Source organism: Halichoerus grypus, chromosome 12, assembly GCF_964656455.1.
Source record: "Halichoerus grypus chromosome 12, mHalGry1.hap1.1, whole genome shotgun sequence".
Classification (NCBI taxonomy): domain Eukaryota; kingdom Metazoa; phylum Chordata; class Mammalia; order Carnivora; family Phocidae; genus Halichoerus; species Halichoerus grypus.
The window spans coordinates 723,251-742,868 of NC_135723.1; the positions used below are offsets into that span (position 1 = coordinate 723,251).

Genomic DNA, 19,618 nt, shown 5'->3' on the forward strand with positions numbered 1-19,618 from the left:
GTGGCTCAGTCATTAAGCATCTGCTTTCAGCTCAGGTCATGATCCCAGGGTCCTGGGATCAAGTCCGGAGTAGGGCTCCCTGCTCAGCGGGAAGCCTGCTTTTCCTTCTCTCTCTGCTGCGCCCCCCCGCCCCCCCTCCACTCGTGTTCTCTCTCAAACAAACAAGCAAATAAATAAATAAAGCTTTATTTTTTTACTTATAAAAAAGTGGCAGAGCATCCAGAATATATAAAGAACTCCTACAACTCAATAACAAAAAGAACCAATTTAAAAGTGGGCAAAAACCTGGAGTCAACCTTTCTCCAAAGAGGATGTACATGTGGTCAATAAGCTCATGAAAAGTTGCCCAACATAGGTCATCAGGGAAACGAAAATCAGAACCTCAGCGAGCTATCACTGCACACTTTTTTTTTTTTAAGATTTTTATTTATTTATTTGAGGGCGAGAGAGCTGAGCTTGCACAGCAGAGGGAAAAGCAGACTCCCTGCTGAGCGGGGAACCTGATCCGGACTCGATCCCAGGACTCCTTCCCCAGGACCCCGGGATCATGACCTGAGACTAGGGCAGGCGCCCACCACCGCACACTTTCTAGCATGGCTATTAAGACAAAGTGGACAGTGGCACACCTGAGTGGCTCAGGCAGTTGAGCATCTGACTCTTGGTTTCGGCTCAGGTCCTGATCTCAGGGGTATGAGATCGAGCCCCACCTCAGGCTCTGTGCTCCGCGTGAAGTCTGCTTAAGATTCTCTCTCCCTCTTCTCCTCCCTCCACTTGCATGCAAGCTCTCTCTCTCTCTCTGAAATGAATAAATAAATCCTTAAAAAAAAAAAAAAAGAATGAAGTCGCGACACGTGCTCTGATATGGTTGAAGTCTGAGTGAAGGAAGGCAGACAAAGGAGCTCATGGTTCCCTTTACGTGAAATGTCCAGAACAGGCCAAGCTACGGAGACAGAAAGTAGACTAGTGGTTGCCAGGGACTGGGGAAGGGGAGTGGGGGTGCTGCTAATGGGGACAAGCTTCTTTTGGGGCCATGGAAAGTTCTAATATTAGATGACGCTGTTGGCCAATAGACGCAAACCACCGAATATACTAATGATACTAAAAAACACTGGATTGCAAGTTAAAATGGTGAATTTTGTGGTGTGTGGATTATACTGCAAGAAGAAACAGAAAACAGGCCAGCCGTGCGGTTCTGTTTCCTCATCTGCTCCGTGGACACAGCCTTGCCCGTGCCGGAGTTGCGGTGGCAGGGACAGCGAGGGGAGCCACCACCCGGGCCGCGTGTGGGGAGGTCTCCTCTCCCCGCGTCCAGGATGAGGGCCACCCCTGTGTGCTGGACACCTCCCTTTAGCCCCTGTGGTCCCCGAGCTTCTGGAGGCTCATTCTGGGTTTTTTTAAAAGATTTTATTTGTTTGACAGAGAGAGACACAGTGAGAGGGAACACAAGCAGGGGGAGTGGGAGAGGGAGAAGCAGGTTTCCCGTGGAGCAGAGAGCCTGATGTGGGGCTCGATCCCAGGACCCTGGAATCATGACCTGAGCCGAAGGCAGATGCTTAACGACTGAGCCACCCAGGCGCCCCTCGTTCTGTTGATAGGAAGCAGAGAGGAGGCTGGTGTCTGGGCTCATGGTTCTAGTGGGGAGAGCTGGGCTCTGAGTCCCGGCCGTGGAGGTGGGGGTGGCTGCCTCGGGCCCTTGCCTCACCTCCTGGCAGGGAATGGCCACGTCAGACCTGCCTGGAACTGGCAGGTTTGTTTTGTGGGTGCATTTTGTGGCCTTTCTGTGGGGAGTGTATGCTGTAGGTATGGAAACTTCACCTGAACACTTCCCACCCTCAGGAGGTCAGGACACAGGACCGCGAAGCTGGCCCCTTTCTGAGCAGAGGAGGGGTCTTCACCCAGCTCCTGGGCTCCTGGGCACTGGGCCCCTCCTGCCAACCCCTCTCCATGGGCCAAACCCCTCCTTTGTACACTTGGCATCTGTGATTATTCTGAGCTTGTTCTGAGAACTTCGCAGGACGCGGAGACGTCAGAACCCATGCAGGACCCTCGGTTGGACACAGATTGAGACAGAGATGTGGATTTTGTTTGGATAATGATTCCTACAAACCAACTGTAAAAGGGCATTTGGGGAAAACTGAGTATTGGCCACGTGTTAGGTGACATAAGGGAATTATTATGCGTTTTGTTTGATCATGACATTCAGCCCGGTAAGAAACGTTTCATTTTTCAGCGTATGTATTGATATGTTTAGGGATGAAATGGCATGGTATGTATAATTAACCTTCAAAAATTTTAGGAAAAATTGAACCAAATGTGCCAAAATGTTCATCGTTCATAGTTTTGGATATACGGTTACTGTATTATTCTTAATAAATAAATACATAATAACTTTTTTTTTAAAGTTATCATTTGGGGGGCGCCTGGATGGCTCAGTCGTTAAGCGTCTGCCTTCAGCTTGGGTCATGATCCCAGAGTCCTGGGATCGAGCCCCGCATCGGGCTCCCTGCTCAGTGGGAGCCTGCTTCTCCCTCTGCTTCTCCCCCTCCTTGTGCGCTCTCGCTCGCTCGCTCTCTCTAGCTTGCTCTCTCCCAAATAAATAAAATCTTAAAAAAAAAAGTTATCACTTACAAGAGCACCAAAACCTGATGGTCCTCGGAATTAAACTGATAAAGACGTGCAGGACTATTATAGAGAAGATCATGAAACTTATGACAGCTCATTGGTTAGGCTTTGGGACACGGAGAGACGCACAGACATGGGTCAGAATGCTTAATCTTTGCTTTAATTATCTGTCTTTGTGTAAAAAAAATCACGACTAAACCTAGTGGCTTAAAACAACCACCATTTTTTCTTTTTATTCGAGATTCTACTCAAAACCTGCTGGTCCGGCTGGTGGGCTCCCCCCCATCCCCTCCAACTCTCCATCTCTCTGTGTGTCTGTGTCTCCCCCTCTCCCCCGCGTGGCCTTCTTCCCACGACTCTCCCCCACTCTGCCTTCTTAAGGCTTGGGCCCAGAAGTGCCTCACCCCTTCTGATCAAAGCCACTCCCAGGGCCAGCCCAGACTCCGGGGAAGCCTGCCCGGGGCAAAGGCATCCGCCAGAGGCCAGAGGGGGCTCATGAGCAGAGCTGGACCCGGACTGAGGCAGCAAGCGTTGAGGACATGGTCCCCTTCTAAAAGCCGGTGCCTCTGTTGGTGTGGGGCCTGCGAGCCTGAATCTGCCCACCCAGCACACGAATGGCCCCAGGCAACTGACACAGCCTGTCTCCCCACCTGTCACAGTGCGGGATAAAGCTAACACTGACCCGGCAGGAAGGGGGCTGAGGTGTAATTTGCAAAGCGATTAATATATGACAAATACAAGGATTTGTAGAGTGATGTATAATGTTTGTGAAGAGACTGATGTGAGGTGAGGGTTGAATAAGAGGGTTCTAGCTCCTTCCTCTTCCTGGCCTCTCACTCAACCCCTCTGACGGGATCTCAGGATCCTACAGCCCCAGGAACCTGCCTGGCAGCCATGACAGTTCTCTCTGGACGTTGGAGAAACCCTGCTTGGCTCTGGGCCTTCAGCATGGAGTGTCCCCCAGCAGGGCAGGACCCCCAGATGTTGCCCGGTGAGGCTCCTCCCTCTGGGCTCCACGAAGCCCTGCCCTCAGCCAGGCAGCCAGGCAGCCGTGGAGAATCTGGAAGGGAGGCAGGCCATGTGACAGCCTCTGGCAAGCCACCTACCGCAGAGGGAACTGACAGTGGGCCAGGGGCACCTGCTGTCTAGGGCAGCTTAGCATCCCCGGATCCGAGCGGACCTGAGCACCCTCTTCAAGAGAATGGCTGGCTTGTCCTGAGGCCCCCAGTGCCGGAGACAGACACTGGAGCGGGCTATGTGGGGGCATCCAGGGGCCTCCAGGCTGGGCTCTGCGCAGGAGGACGTGACTCCACCAAACCCCCTGGAGAGGGAAGTTGACAGTGACCAGGGGAAGCCTCGGGAGCTGTGAGCCCTTCAAGGGGTGGACACCTGCCAAGCTCCCTCCACATCAACAGGGCACAACCAGGCAAGGATGCCACCCAAATTTAGTGTGCCCCAGGAGGGAGGGCGCAGCTTTGAAAGCCAAGGGCCACCTATGGAGTGAGGAGAGTGAGTGGGGGTGCTAGGATGGGGCAGCGGGCAGGGCTGGGGCATTGCGAGGCAGAGGGTCTGGGGAGGGACGCTGCTGGTGAGAGGGAGTGGAGCTGTGTCCACTCTGGCCTTCCTTTGGTTGGCTTCTGAGACCCCCCAGACACAAGGTCCTGTCCCAGACTGTGGGAGGTCCTGGCTCAGGAGTCCCAGAAGTAGGGTTCCTGGGGCCTGGGATGCCCACCCCCAGCAAGGACATAGCCAGCAGCTGGGACAGCGTCTGCCTCAGTGTGTGCTCAGCCAGAGCCCTGCCCGAGGGTGGCCCTGGGACCCCCAAGCTTCCCCAGTGGCCATTCCCCTCCCCTAAGGCAAGGCAAGGAGCCTTAGGGGAGGGAAATGGGCGGTGGGGGGAGACCTCAGCGTGGGAGGAACAGCCTGGGACATAAAGGGCACCGTTTCCTCTCGGGCCGTGGACTCCACAGCCAGCTGGGCCATAGACTGGGGCCCCGGGGGAATGCGGTCTTGCTGCCCCACCAGACTGGGCCCCCAGGCCTCCTCCTCGTCCGGTTCGGGTGACCCCACAGGGGTCAGCGGAGGACGCGGGGGTGACACTTGCCAGGTTGCTGGCCGCTGTGCGGATGTCCACCCACAGACACAAGTCTCGCAGGACACAGACACAACGTTTTATTGCACAGCGCACCGCTGTCCGGCGCGGGGCTGGCGTGGAGGGAGGCCCGGGCGCGGCGGGACAGGTCAGCGGCTCGGCCAGAGGAGCGTGAAGGCACGGCGGCTGCAGCGGAAGTCCGGCTCTGGCTGCTCGGGCTTGGGCTCCACGGAGACGAGGCGCCGGGCCCCGCGCTGGCTCAGGGGGATGCAGTCCGAGACGCGGACCTCCAGGGCCCTTCCCTGCCTGAAGCGGGGGCGGGAGGGCGGTCAGGGGGCGGGGCCGGGGCCGGCAGGGAGGCAGGGCGGGGGGCGGGGCGGGGCGTCGGGGGCGGGGCAGAAGGACGGTCAGGGGGCGGGGCCGGGAGGGAGGCAGGTCAGGGGGCGGGGCCGGGGCCGGGAGGGAGGCAGGTCGGGGGCGGGGCAGGAGGGTCAGGGGGCGGGGCGGGGCGTCGGGGGCGGGGCAGAAGGACGGTCAGGGGGCGGGGCCGGGAGGGAGGCAGGTCGGGGGCGGGGCAGGAGGGTCAGGGGGCGGGGTGGGGCGTCGGGGGCGGGGCAGAAGGACGGTCAGGGGGCGGGGCGAGGCGGGGCCGGTGAGGCAGCGAGGGCGGGCGGGCGGGGACAGCCGGCGGCCCTCTGCGCGCCCCGACTCACCCCTGGCAGTACGCGGCCAGCACGCCCACCAGCTCCCCCACGCGGTTGTCCAGAGGCGGCCGGGAGCGGTGCAGACACACCACCAGGTCGTCCTGGCCCCGCGCGTGCAGCACCACCAGCTGGTCCCGCCCGCTGGTCACACTCAGCCCGGTCACCTGCGCGGCCGGGGCCGGGGTCAGGGGAGCGGCAGGCCCTCCTCCCCGCCCCCAAGATCCCCGGGCCGCGGCCCGCCCCCAACAGCCTCCCGGAGCCCCCAGCCCGCCCCCTCCGGGTCCCCTTTCCCCCTCTCTAGCTCCGCCCGCAAAAGGGAGGGTTGGCCGATACGCCGCTTGGGAGAACTTGCTCCAGGACGGGACGGAATGTTCTCGATCGACGCCTCTAATCCGGCGCCACCCTCCCCTGTGGCTCTCGAGTTCCTCTTGAGTGTGCTGGTGCGGCCGGGGCGCTGAGCCGTCTGGTTTCCCTCCGTTACATCTAAGCGGCCACCCGGCGTGGCCGGCGCACCAGATGGGCCCCCCACTCGGTTACAGGGACCCCAGGACGAGGGCGCTGCGCACTGCAACCGGTCCCGCGGTCGGGCCGGACACCCCCAGGCCGCCATGTATGTGGGGAAGAGGGGCCCGGGGCTCGGCCCCCTGCCCCCCCTGAGCAACAGAAAGGCCCCACCATCCTGAGCTGATGCTGAGTTCTGGAAAGCTCGGGCCTTCCCAGGTAGGCGCGAGTGCAGGGGCCCTGCAGACGTCCCCACCTCCCCCGCCCCCCCGGGGCTCACCGCTTCCAGGGGCAGGGCCCGCATCACCCGGTACTGCCGGCCGGGGTCCAGCTTGTAGACATGCCGGTCAGTGAGCAGGAGCGCCCGGTCCCGGCTCTTGTTGAAGCGATTCACCTGCGGGACAGGCGATTTCGGGGTCACCTGTCTGGCCCCAGGGCCTCCTCTCCCTGGACCCCTTTTCTCACGGACTGAGTTGGATCTGACCACTTCTGAAACCTCTGCCCCAGGCTGTCGATTCTCCCCTGGTCCCACACCTCACCTTCCGGACGTGACTGGAGAACAGCACGGTCCCAAAGCTGTCCTTCTCCCGGAGTGCCTTCAGGCGCTCAGCAAACAGGCCCGAGGCTGTGGGGTTGTCCATGGCCTGAGGACAGATGGAGGCTGCTTGACCACGCTGGACCAACAGCGAGTCTGGTGAATGGGCACCCCGTCCCTCACCTCGCGAGCCAAGCCGACTCAGGCCTTGAGCCAGCCTCCCCTGGGTTGTCTGAGGGCCCCGCGCCCAGACCCCTGCAGCCCTGGGTTCTGGTCATCCCTGAGCCCTCCATAGCTGCCCACTGTCCCAGAAGCTGAGAAGGCAGGGTCCCGGGGGCCAGGGAAAACCTTGAGCCCCTGAACCTTCGTCCACTGTAGAATGGGGCCAGGGGCATAGCTCACCGTGCCCGTGCGAGGGCCAGGGTGCAGGTGGGGAGGGGGGCAGAAGAGAAGGTGCTCAGTAAAGCCCAGAGGCCAGGGGCAAGGGCAGAGGGGCATGGCCCACAGGCCGGACAGACAGCAGGCCCTGGGAGAGGACATGTGGGGTGGACACCGGCAAGCTCTCAGCTCTGAGCCCCTCCTTGGTGCCCAGTTTTCATGGCCCCGACACTCACAGAGGACAAGTAGTCCCTGACCCAGGCCCGCCGGCAGCCCCAGTCCTGCCGTAGCTCCTGCAGGACCCCCATGGCCGCCACTTTGGCCTTGATCTGGGCCATGTCTGAAGGTGGGATGTTCTTCACCAGCTGCCGGGCCCGCCACCTAGAGGGAACCGGGTGGTCAGATGGACCCCATGCAGCCCTCACCTTCCCCACCCCGGTCCTACCCCCTCACATCCATGCCCTCTTCTCGCTCCCTTTTCCCCACGGGAGAAGGCCAAGCCTCTCAGCCTGGCACCGGCCATCCTGATTTCGGCCTCCCTGGTCTCTGCAGTGGCCCCTCCCACTCTGAGGACAGTGCGGCCTCCTGGAGAACTCCTACTCAGCCTTCAAAGCTCTGCCCAAACGCATCGTTCCCCCCTATTCCCTGTCGCAGCCAGCCACGCTCCCCTCCAGGCCTCCAGCAAGGAGATATCAGGGCTCTCCAATGACGGCGGGGTGTGGGGACCCAGTTACTAGGCACAGCCTCTTGTTTTCCTGCTTATGAAATGGGGCTTGTGGGGTGCAGATGGCTGGTGCAGGTGTTCAGTGGGCGCTAGCCGAACGGGGAAAGTCGAAGGGGCGGTGGCCGCGGGCTCGCACCTGCAGAACAGCGCCTGGCAGGTGTCCTGGAACGGCTGCAGCACCGCAGGGGGCGGCGGCCAGACGAGGTCTCGGCCGTAGTGGGGGGGCTGCCTCGCCGCCTGGAACCGCCGCTGCAGCTCCGCCAGGTGAGCGCGCACCTTGTGCCTCCGGAACCAGCGCATGATGGTGTAGACGGCCCGCAGCCGCCGGCAGCGCCGCCTGGCCAGTGTGCCGCGCCAGGCCTGGGGGGCAGCCGGGCTTCCGTCAGTCCGGCCAGGCCCCGCCTCCCTGCTTGTCTCCCTCCCCGCCCCCGCGGCCCGCCCGCCTCCTCCACCCTCAGCCCGGCGCTGCGCCGGGGACCTGCCCACGACTCCTGGGGGCCGCCTCCGCCTGGCTGCAGGTTGCTTCCCAGGTGGGCACAGGGCCCCGCTGCAGCCTCTGCCTGACTCGGGAGAGCTGCCCTCCCCACTCCATGTCCTTCCACCTGGCACCTGCAGGTGGGGGTGCTTTCCCCTCCGCCAGGGGTGGCTGCCAACTGTCACCTGGAACCCGAGCTGGCCCAGGTCTGACCTCCAACTCGTAGACGCCCTGACATGGAAGAGTACCCCAAGAATGCAACCATTGAAACCCAGACCGGGAGCCCTGCACGGCAGGCAGCCCAGGGGACCCGCAGATGAAAGTACACTTAAGGAACCTGACTCAGACCAAGGAGAGGACAGCAGTGTGGACAGTCCTGGAGATGGTGGGGCCGCGAGGACCCAGTGTGAGCGTCCCAAGTCCCATCTCTGTGACCACGGCATGGTGTCACGTTCCTAAAACCAACCCCTCCATGTTAGGGGAGTAGCAAAGCTCACAGCTAAATGCAGCGTGTCGCCATGGGTAATAGTGGGATACTTGTGGGAATTCGAATACAGGCGGCATATTATTCAGATACGTAGATTATGTCTTGTCGGTGTTAGGTTTCTCGTCTGCTGACCTCAGCGTGTTCAGAAAAGGGAACGTACTTGTCCTTGAGACATGTGTGCTGAAATATTGAGGGGGGCCGTTACTTTAGAAAATCATATAAACATAGGTGTATGTGGGTGTGGGGACAGACACACACACAGAGATGGGGTGGGGAGAGCACACGATTGTAGCAATTCAGGTGGATGGTAAATCATCATAGGCATCTTTTGACTTTTCAGTAGGTTTGAAACGTTAAAAATAAAAAGTTAGGGGGAGAGATGGAGGAATTCCGGTCCTTTGGGAATACTTACTAAAATGACTCTAAACAAAATGATTTGATCGGGTGCCCGCAGGGCTCAGTCAGTTAAGTGTCCGACTCTTGATTTCGGCTCAGGTCATGATCTCAGGGCCATGAGAGTGAGCCCAAGTCAGTGCTCAGCGGAGAGTCCGCTTGGTATTCTCTCTCCCTCCCCCTCAGCCCATCCCCAGCTCACATGCTCACGGTCTCTCTCCAAAATGAATAAATCTTTTAAAAAATGATTTGCTTAAAAATAACTGGGATGGGCTGCAGGTGTCTGCACAAAACCACACACTGGTCACGGGGTGGCACAGCTGATGCTGGGGAGTAGGAGGGGGAATTTTCTCTAGGTCTGATATCTTTCAGAGTCAAGAGAAGAAAAGAAGGGAAAAGATAAGGAAGGGGGATGCCTGGGGGGCTCAGTTGGTTAAGCGTCTGCCTTTGGCTAAGGTTATGATCTCGGGGTCCTGGGATAGAGCCGCAAATCAGGCTCCCTGCTCAGCGGGGAGCCTGCTTCTCCCTCTCCCTCTGCCACTCCCCCCGCGTGTGTTCTCTCAAATAAACAAAAAAGAAAGAAAGAAAGAAAGAAAGAAAAAAAGAAAGAAAAAGAAAGAAAAGAAAGAAAGAAAGAAAGAAAGAAAAGGAAAAAGAAGAAAGAAAAGAAGGAAAAGGAAGGAAGCCAGATTCCTGAAATTCATATTTTGAGCACCTGGATCCACCTGGGCCTGAAGCTGATGACCACGGACTGAGGTAAACTAACCACACCCACACCTTTTGCTTAAGTCAATTTCAGTCCTGGTCCGTCTCCTGTCAGAGGAGATTCCTGTGGTGTCTGGAGGGGTGCCTGCGGGCCCGTTGGTGCATGCACAGCCCCCACTCCAGGGGGTGCACGCCCCTCCCCCCTCCCCCCATGGGTGCACCCCTCCCCCTCCCCCTCCGCGGTAGGTAGGCACCCAGCCAGGCCCCACCTTCTGCAGCAGCAGCACGATGATGGGGATGAGGCGTGCGCGGCTCTGCTCCAGCGTGACCAGAGTCTGGGGCGAGCGGATGAAGAGCTTGGTGTGGCCGAAGGCCACGTCCCCTTGCAGCCCATGCTGCTCCAGGAGGGCACTCACGGCTGCCCTGTCAGAGCCCAGCAGGTGATTGGGCCACGTGTACTCACAGGTCATCTTGTACCTGTCACCGCAGGACAGGGCGGTGGGCGCTGAGCTCTGGATTCCACACGCCCAGCACCTGCCCACCCCGTCCCCTGGGTCACACAGCGTCCTCGCTGTCCGTGCTGCGCGTGTCTGCATCCGAGAAGCACTGGCCGGGTTTGGGACCCTCTGCCCACCCGTCCGACTCCTCACAGGATCCTGGGCCATGGGGGACAGACAGGCGGGGAGATGGAGCTCTGGGGTGGCAGGGCGCAGTACCTGAGCAGGAATCGAGGGTAGGGCTGGCGGGAAGCGAAGCCAGCCCTCCGGACCCGCACATTCTCCAGCAGCCCCAGGTACACGACCTGGTGGCGACAGTGGTCCTCGTCCAGCCTGGCAGCCACCTTGTCCTCATTGGGCTTGATGCAGCGGACATAGAAGGGCTCCTACCACAACAGAGGACACGCAGGGACACCACCATAAGCCTCTGTGGCCGCAGGGCAGGTGTGGAGCTGTCCCTCCCTGCCGGCTGCCCAGGGAAGAGGCTCTTGCAGGGGGGAGGGGAGGCCGAGCGGCTGGGTCAGGAGGTGGTAGGGCAGCCGGGAGCCCTGCCGGCCTGCAGAGGCCAGGCTGAGTCTCCAGGTGCTCTGTGCTTAAGCGGGCTCTGGTGTCCCCCTGCTGCCCCCCCCCCGCCTTTGGGCCCCAAGCTCCGCAAGCAGCTAGCGCCGCCTTCCTGCCCTGTGAGCCCCGCCCAGCCCCTTCCTGCCCAAGAGGCCGGGAGGACAGGGGAAGGCTGTTCAAATCTCACATTTACTCAAGCCTCAGCCTGACCCAGGACCTCTTAACTTGCACGGCGGTGGGTTCCTCCTGGCTGGGGTGGGGGTGGGGATGCAGCTCACAGCAGGCGGGAAATGAACACCACCTTGCCCGTGATGTGCAGAGGCGGTGGGGGCCCAGTTTGCCGGCCAGGCACAGACAGGAGGACCTGGAAAGATCCAGGGCGGGGGCGGGGGCGGGGGGAGTACCTTGGAGGCCAGGTTTTCTACCAGAGCCACCATGGAGTTCTTGAAGAGCGTGCCAGCCGTCAGGGGGCGCTTGGTCACTTCCGTGATGTCCTGCTGCCCGTCCGGCCACATAGCCCGCAGGGTGGGGTCCGAGCTGTAGACACAGACCACATAGCTAGCCGCCCTGGAGGGCAGCCCTCGCCCCAGCTCTGCCACTGGAAAGCTCTGTGGCCTTGGTGTCAAACCTCAGGCTGTCAGCCCATCAGACAGGTGTCAGACCCGAGTGTACGAAGGCCCCCCCGGCCTCGGGCCCCCACGCACCTGTTGTACATCAGCCGCTTGAAGTCCTGGAAGAGGTGGTCTCTGTTCTTGTCGATGAAGCCCTCCACTGAGTACCTGTGGGGCCAGGGCTGGTGAGGGGCAAGGGGCCTCTGACAGGCCCAGGAAGCCCCTCACCCCCCTCTCCTGCCTCTGTTCTCTTAGGCTAGCCTCCCTGCCTCCGCTCCCACACCCGCTCTCTTTCGCAGCACGTAAGACTCCTTCCCTCACAGGTGTCTCTCCAGGAGGATGGGTCGGTGCTCATGCCCACCGCACTGGCCCCTGGCTCTAGCGCACTCGTGCTGGGTGGCCTGGGACCAGGGACTTCACCTGTCTGTGCCCCAGTATACATGCCAGGCCCAGCTCAGTGCCTACTGCTTCCGTCAGTGTCGGCGGTGGTAGTTATACCCAGGAGCTCCCGAGGCAGTGCTCTGCTCTGATTCTGTAGCACTGACAACCTCGGATTCCTCGTCTGGCCCTTCGATGACAAAAGGCTAGGAGGCCCAGTTCCAAAATCTCCCTGCACCTGCCGCTCCCGTGCAGACTCAGGGCAAGGGGTCTGACCTCTGGCGGCACTGTCCTCCCCACGTGTCCTTGTGAAGGACACATTAGACACGTGTGCCTCCGTGAGTCACCTCAAGTCCCACTCAGGACGAAGGGAGCACAGGTAAGTTAATAGTAACGTCACGGAGATTTCTGAAGGATTCCTGAGGTTGGTCCTGAGGGTGCGCCCCCAGGATGGGCACCGTGCGCCTGGGGCTTGCTGGAAATGTGGACTGTGGCCTGTCTGCCCCTCAGCTAACCGCACCTCCATCATAGCGTGCCCCTCCCCCAGGCACTGCCCAAAGTGGAGCCTGGATACGGGCATTTTTTAAAGCTTCCAGAGGCTTCTACAGCAGCCAGGGCCGAGGGCTCTGATCTTAAAAGCCCCGTTTCATGCTTTCCACTCCTGAATCTGGTGCCAGGCGCGTCTTCCGCGTGCTAAGAAGGGGAGGGGTCCTTACGTGACGTCCCCCGCATAGTGCTTGATCCGGAAGTCTCGGCCAAACTCCATGGTCTTGTCTGTAGGGCAGAGCTGGGGAATGGGGTGGCGCGCCAGGGTCACGGCACAGGGCGGAGGTCTGTGCAGGGGACAGTGCTGCAGAGGCCGCGCCGAGAGCGGCAGCACCGTGCCTGGCAGGGGTGGGGGTGCCGCCCCGGGACCAGCTGGGGGCGGGGCTTGGGGCGCCGGGGGCAGCGGAGCACCTGGCGGCTGGTGTAGTGGGGGTGGTGGCGGTGGTGCGTGTCCAGGCTCTGCAGGAAGATGCGGTCGGTGATGGTGCCCGCGGCGCTGCAGGCCTCGTCCAGCACGGCCAGCACGCCGCGGTGGGGCCGCTCCACCAGCTCCACGATGGTGGCGTTGTTGAAGTAGTCCACCTGGGCGGGGCGTGCGGGGCGGCTCCCAGTCTGCCCGCCGGCCACCCCGCTTGCCCCCCGCTTGCCCCCCGCGGCCCTCGCAGCCCCGCCCGCGAGGCCCAGGCCGGCACTCACGCTCTGCCAGGCGATGCCCTCCCGCTCGTACTCCTCCTGCTCCTGCTTCAGGATGAGCTGGATGAAGAGCTGCTGCAGCTTCTCGTTGCAGTAGTTAATGCAGAACTGCTCGAAGCTGCGGCGGGCGCAGGGGCCGCACGGTCACGCCCTGCCTGCCGGCCTGGGGGCTCAGGCTCCGTGCGGAGCGCGGGCGTCGGGGGCAGCCCCCTCCCCCCGGAGCCCGACGGCAGGGGCGGTTCTCCCCCTCCAGTCCCACCGCGGGCACGCATGCTCCCCAGGGGATTTGGGGGTCGTGGCCATGGGACGCGAGCCCCCAGTTTTGCCTTCGTGGGCACCGCTGGACGGGTGGCACAGCTGAGGCAGGCTCGGGGGCCTGAGCCCGGGGCCAGGGACTGGCCGGGACAGACGCCGGACATCCGGCTCCCCAGGCCAGCGGAGCTCCGCGGGACCAAGGAGGCCCTGGGGGCTGGGGTCAGAGCCGGGGACGTGGTGGTCGGGCTCCCCACCTGTTGACAGGGAACACCTCAAAGCCATAGATGTCCAGCACACCGATGACCGTGTCCTTGCCGTCTCGCCGGGGGTCCCGGCCCCGGGTTTCCATGACACCGTTGATCCGGTTCACCACCCACTCAAACAGCCGCTGGTACACTGCCTGGGGAGAGGCCAGGATCCAGCTACTTCCGGCTGCCTCCATCGTCGCCTCCTCCAGGAAGGCCCCCTGGGTGTCCCCGCCTCGCTCCCCACGGCCTGCCCCCAGAGGACCTTGGCACAGGCGTCCCGGGCATAGCTGGCCTCCGCCGCAGTGTGGCCCTTCTCAATGAGTTCCCTGCCTCCCGAGGCCACCGTACGAGACAGCAGGCAGCGCAGCACCGAGTCCCGGGGCGTGGCCGTCAGCTCGGCCACATGGTCCACCAGCAGCTCCTCAGCCACGGCCAGGTGCCCCTGCTCCCGCCCGGCCGCCTCCGTCTCCACAAACTCGATGTTTCCCTGGGGACGGGGAGCCAGGACAGTCAGGCTCCGCGTCCCAGTGGGGCTTGCCTGCACACCTCTGCCCAGGGAGAAGGAAGGAAAGACCGGGCTGGGGGTGTGGCAGGGCCTGGCTCCGGCCACCGACGCAGCCCTGGATGCGGGAACGGCCCCTGGAGCGCAGCAGAGCCTTCTCCAAGGCTTCCTGCCCAGAACATCAGGTCCGTGGTCCCCCGCCGTCGCCTGCGGCTGCGATGCACCCCCTGCTCCTCAGGCCGCCTCGCAGGGAATGGAGGCCCGGACGTGCTGTGTCCAAAGCCAGCCAGACCGCATCTGCACAATGTCAGCGCTACCGAGCCTGCACTTCGGGCCTGCTCAGGGCGGGCTCATCCGCTAGACAGACCCGGCGTGTTGCAGGCCTGACCCGCCCGTCTGGGCGCACAGAGCCCCCAGCTCCGGGCCCGGCCTCCGGGAGCCGTGCACTGAGCCCCATGGAGGGCAGGATGGGCCCGCTACGTGGCTGGGCCGTCCGAGGTCAGTCTCCTTCTCCAGGGGCGGTGGCCCCGCAGCCCCCGGCCAGGCTCACCAGGTGCAGTATGGCCGCCAGGATCCGGTGCACACAGCCCAGCTCCTCAGCACGGAAGCCGATCACCCGCATGGCTTCCATCACTGCCAGGTAGTGGTCCCTCTCGTCGCTCTCCAAGGCCTGCAGGACGAGGGGCTCAGCACCCCGGGGCCACGCAGAGCCCCCGGGGTCCTCCCAGGGAGTGCCTGTTACATTGGGGCGCCAGCAGTCCTGCTGAGCGCCCGCACCCAGGACCCCGGAAGGCGGAGCCCTGCCCCCACTCACACTGAGCCCTGCGCCCTGCCGGGTGAAGTTGTACATGGCCGGGTTCCTCTGCAGGTGCAGGTTCCGCAGCTCTGCGTCCTCACAGCCCCGCAGCACCTGGGGGCCCGCAGATCCCTGGCTCAGGCCCTCAGAACTGCAAAGACCCCCCAAAACATGCCGGAGGACCGACACAGGGGAGCTCAGTGCTGGTGTGGACACCGCCTGAGTCCAGGCAGACGCCATCTCACCCAGTGTAGACACCACCCTGCTGGTGTCCCGGGAGATCCCCCTCCAGTGAGGGCGGGGGACTGGGGGGGTCACGGCAGGGAGGGGGGAAAGGGACTGAGGGCGGGGCCATCGGAAGGGCTTCCTGGGCGCCCCCACACTCCTGCTTTGGTTCACCTGGTAGAAGGCATGGAAGTTCCGTTCGCCCACGTGCTGCTTGAGGACTCGAGACTGTGGAGGGAGGGGCAGATGGGCCCTTGCCTGGGTTGCAGCACCACCCAGGGGACCCCACCCAGGGGACCCACCCAGAGCCCCTTGGGCGGTGCAGGCAGAGCCTGGGACCTCAGAGGAAGTGTGTCCCCGCCCCCTCCCCGGGGCCCCAGGCCTGGGAGGGTCAGCAGGAGGCCTGTGGCCTCAGGACCCACCTTCTCCAGCAGGTAGCTGTGAATGTGACCCCCGATGGGGTCCCCTTTAAAGTCGAAGTTGATGTCCATGTACTTGCCGAAGCGGCTGGAGTTGTGGTTGCGGTTGGTGCGCGCGTTCCCGAAGGCCTCCAGCACGCACGTGGACTTGAGCAACACGTCCTTGACCCTGTGCGGGGCAGAGGGGCCGGGCTGTAGGGCACAGACCTCGTCCAGGGACTGTGCCTGCCCAGCACCCCTGCCCGAGGCCTCCCATGGCGCAGGCTGGGGACCGGCTGGGAAGGCCCCCTGCCCGGTGCTGTGCCCGGTGTGGCGAGAAGGGCAGCTCCTCACCTGGGCGTGCTGCCGCCTGCCGAGAGGAGCTGGAGCTGCACACTGCTCTCCACCTCCCGTGGCAGGGTGGGCAGCGGCCAGCCGCCGGTGCCCCCCGCCCCTGGAACCCCACCTTGCCCCTCCCGACAGGAAGAGCTGGGGCGCTCACACAGGAAGCTGCTCCACGAGGCCCCACTGGTAACAGCCGGTGAGCAGCTGGTGAGGAGGCGGACAGGCGGGCCCTGATCCAGGTCCAGGCCCTTCCTGACCATCTGCCCAGCTTCTCCCTTCCGTGGGGTCTCCTGTGAGGGGCCCAGCCCCCGTCTGTTGGCTCCGTGCACCTTGCCTCTTCCCTCTTCCTAGTGGCGCCCCCTCCCCCCCCCCCTGCCCCGTGGCACGGGGCCCTCCCTCTGCTGGGTGGACGGGTTCTGGGCGGGTCACCTGGAGCCCTCCTGCAGAGGAACCCTCTGAACTTGGCCTGAGCCAGGCTGACTTCCCTCTTTCCCTCCAGGCCTGAGGCCCAGGGCCGCCCCTGCGCCAGTCCGGCCTGCTCTCACCTGTCCACCTCGGCCCTCTGGCTGGGGTTGGTGACGGCGGCGATGTACTGCATGATGTGCTTGCTGGCTTCCGTCTTCCCTGCCCCACTCTCCCCTGCCAGGCACACGGTGCTCAAACAGAAAGAGTGGCCACTCCCCTTGACCAGCCCCCCGGGCGCCCCCTCCAGTGGGGTCTGTGGAGGCTGCCCGGGCCCCAGCAGGCAGGAGGAGCAGAAGACACCCAGGCCATGTCGGGCAGGTACCTGAGATGACAATGCAGGTGTCCCTGGAGCGGCGCTTCATTGCCCCGTAGGCGGCATTGGCCACAGCGTAGAGGTGTGGTGGCCGCTCATAGAGCTCGCGGCCCTGGTACTTGGCGATGGCCTCAGGCCCATACAGGGGCAGCTCCTGGTAGGGGTTCACGGACACCAGCACCTCGCCGATGTAGGTGTAGATGCGGCCCTTCTCGAACCTGGCACAGGCGGGGCCAGGCCTCAGTGCTCAGGGCTGTGGGGACGCACACCCAGGTGCTGGGGCATTGGGCCCACGTGGGGAGCCTCGGGGGCCCTGGCCCACCCCAGGGCTGAGAGTAGGAAGGAGTGCGGGTTGACCTGACCCTTCCCAGTGCCATCTTGCTGGAATCCCACCCCCACTGCAGGGTAGTGCTGGGGCCGATGCTGTTCCCTGGGGGGGCCGGGGGGGGGATCCTGACAGCACAGAAATCTCCACCACCAGATTTATGAAGGGATAGGTAGAGCCAAGGGGTGGAGGTGGAGAGGAGAAAGGGGCTGGAGGCTGAGGGAGGGGCCTCGGGCTGTTTCCTGTCTTGAGGCCTGGGTGGGGACCCAGAGGCAGCAGGGGACCCCGCCCAGCCCCACCCAGATGGCTGGGACTAGGAGGGGCTCAGTGAGGGGGCCTGGGGATGCAGGGGCCGTCCTCCCCCCGCACATCCTCCTACTTCTCAACCCTTCCTTTTGGGAACTCAGGCTCCTGGACCTCTGTCTGCCCCTCTCTTGAGCTTTCGGCCAGCCAGCTCAGCTCCCGCTTTGTCTGGGACCCGCCCTTCCCTGGCAGCTTGTGGTCTGTCCCCCGTCAGTCAGGGGTTCCTCTTCCTCTGCTGCCACTTCAGACGAGGGAGTTCCCCCGGCGTGCTCCCTCCACACCCTCTCTCATCTGCCCCCCGCCTGCCCCCCTGCACCCTGTGTGGCCTGGGCTCAGGGCTTCACTGTTAAAACGGACACGGTCATGCCTGTCTCACAGGCTAGTGTAGAAGAACGACATGAAATTATGCTTAGCTTTGTGCCCCATACAAAATAGCCCATTTCCTGTCCTCTAATCTCAACAGTGTGCTCAGGGGGCCCCATCCCCTAACTCTGCACAGCAGCCGCCCTGTCCTCCCGCTGGCTGTCCAGGATGAAGCCATCCAGCTGTCCAGCTCCTGGGGGCCACCCCATCTCACCATTCCCTGGCTCCTCCAGGGCAATCAGACCCCATGTCACTTCTACCGGCCACGCCCTGTGGCACCCATGCACCTCCCCCCCCAGTGTCATTTCAGCTTGTCCACCTGCACCCCGGGACAGCGCTTGCCCCCTTCTCTGAGAGCCCCAGGGCCCAGCATGACCCCCAGCGGCAGAGGGACAGTGCACCCAGTCAGGGGGACGGGAACCTGCCTGTCCCTGCTGGGCAGGAGGAGCAGAAGACACCCAGGCCATGTGGGAGGCAGGGGTCTGGGAAGCCCTGTCCAGCACTGGCTGGCCGCCCTGGCCTTGGGAGGACTGTCCTCTCGGCCCCCCGCCAGGACCCCCTGCCGTCACCCATACAGTGGTGCGGTGGTCCAGGTGGGTGTGTGTGCAACCCCACTCCCGCCCCTACCCTGGGCTGATGGAGACCAGTGAGCCTGGGGGCCCGGGAGAGGACGTCAGAGCCCTGTGTCTACCTGAGCTTGAGGTTCTCCATGAAGTCCTCCATGGTCACTTGGTCCAAAAGCACAAAGTCGGGTTTGCCGCACTCCGGCCCTTCCTCGTCCATCCTGCTATCGGGAGGCACCCAGGCCAGGTTACCCCGGCCTTCCTGTGCAGAAGGGTGGAGGGGAGGGTGCTCCGAGCAGGCTCAGCCCTCCGGGCCGCCTCCGAGCGGTGCGGTGAAGTAGGAAGTGGGTTCTGGTCCCAGGGAGGGGCTGCCCTCCCCACTTGCTGCTCCCTCCCGAGGGGCTCTGACCCCGGCTTCCTGGTTCCCGCACCCAGAGGGCGGGCACGCCTGACAGTGAGCCGGGTGCTCCGGAGGGTTCCTGCTGGCTTCCTCAGTAAGCTCTGACGCTCTGTGGTCTCCGCACCTACCCCTCACCCCAAGCAGGGGCGTCACCTGTGTGGCTTGAGGCCGTCACGGCTATCAAACCTCTGTTAACAGCCAGAGCTCCACACTAGGTGCATCTTCCACTAGGTACGCTGTATCTTGATTAAAAAGTGGGAAATGCTGGTGCCCAGGCCTTTGGGGCGGGGCCTCGGGTAACAGTCTTCAAAATGTGCAAGACCACAGCAGGATGTAAATGACAAAACCAGCTTCACGTCACACTGCACTGCAGGGCTGGCGGTCTGGTTCCTCAGACTGGGATTCGGAGTCGGGCGGCAGGCTCAGACCTCTGCATGTTACCCAGAAGGCTGTCCCTGAGGTCCCCGCCTGTCCCACCTGCTTCCTCACAGCACCGTTAGAAGCCGCAGACTGGCTGGCTCAGGTTTGTCTCCAGACAGCCTCCTGGACCCCATGGCACCCTCCAGGCGGGCAGTTCTCTCTCAACTCCCCCCCTCCCCGCCCCCCAGCCGGGGAGGCCAGAGTATTTGCCAAAAGTGAGTCATCCACACGCTGCCTGGGGGATTCTGTACTCGAGAGGCTCTTGTAGTAATTGCCTTTCAACAAGCTCACTTTTTAAACTGAAAAAATTGACACGCAAGTTAAGGTTTTTTTTTTACCCTTTCAAATTCATTAGGATGAATACACACCCAGTAAGATTGGGAAGTGCTTATTCAAAAGCCTCATAATCCAGACCTGCGCCCTTGTGCACCATCCCAAGGGGCTGTTGGCCTGACCGTTCCCTCAGGATTCATTCATCCTCCCGGCTCTGGGGATCCCCTCTGCAACCCCCTCTGGGGCTGGTGCTTTTGAAGGGCTTTTCCACACCAACGCTCCGGAGAATCTGGTCCCGGGGTTTTACTTCCTCAACCTCTCAACCCATGGGTTCCTCTAGCCCAGGGTTTAAATTGAAAGGAACAACTCAGCCCGTGCTCTGAAACCGCAACTTGATATGATTCTCACGTCACTGGATAGTTTTGGGTTTTTCCTGGTAGAAATGTCAAGACCGTTCTGAGGTTGGGGATTTGGCCCCTGGGCGGACCTTGCTGTTGGGCTTTAGACCCTGCCACCGTGACC

General features: G+C 62.5%; 1 protein-coding gene across 2 annotated transcripts; it reads right to left on the bottom strand.

Annotated features, from left to right (window-relative positions):
• Positions 1-4,771: 4,771 nt before the first annotated feature.
• MYO1G (myosin IG) lies at positions 4,772-18,657 on the bottom strand. Of its 2 annotated transcripts, none has more exons than XM_036085282.2 (22): positions 18,132-18,657; positions 16,459-16,667; positions 16,217-16,310; positions 15,351-15,516; positions 15,103-15,156; positions 14,722-14,817; positions 14,458-14,577; positions 13,668-13,892; positions 13,412-13,557; positions 12,906-13,020; positions 12,621-12,668; positions 12,380-12,450; positions 11,379-11,453; positions 11,079-11,211; positions 10,333-10,499; positions 9,886-10,093; positions 7,693-7,916; positions 7,069-7,213; positions 6,459-6,563; positions 6,200-6,313; positions 5,428-5,582; positions 4,772-5,020 (listed from the first exon to the last, which is right to left on the bottom strand). In XM_036085282.2, the coding sequence occupies exons 1-22, from the start codon at positions 18,221-18,223 to the stop codon at positions 4,864-4,866; spliced, it is 2,919 nt and encodes a 972-aa protein (XP_035941175.2). In that variant the 5' UTR covers positions 18,224-18,657; the 3' UTR covers positions 4,772-4,863. The 2 variants fall into 2 exon arrangements, with proteins under 2 accessions (XP_035941175.2, XP_035941174.2); XM_036085281.2 differs by having other exon boundaries at positions 12,621-12,791.
• Between the last annotated feature and the right edge of the window lie 961 nt (positions 18,658-19,618).

Coding starts and splice junctions, on each gene's coding strand:
- MYO1G (XM_036085281.2), bottom strand. CDS start 18,223: ATGGACGAGGAAGGGCCGGAGTGCGGCAAACCCGACTTTGTGCTTTTG. Junction 11,454..12,379: donor CACTATGCGGGGGACGTCAC/GTAAGGACCCCT, acceptor CTGGCCCCACAG/GTACTCAGTGGAGGGCTTCA. Junction 6,564..7,068: donor TCAGGGACTACTTGTCCTCT/GTGAGTGTCGGG, acceptor ATCTGTCCTCAG/GCCATGGACAACCCCACAGC.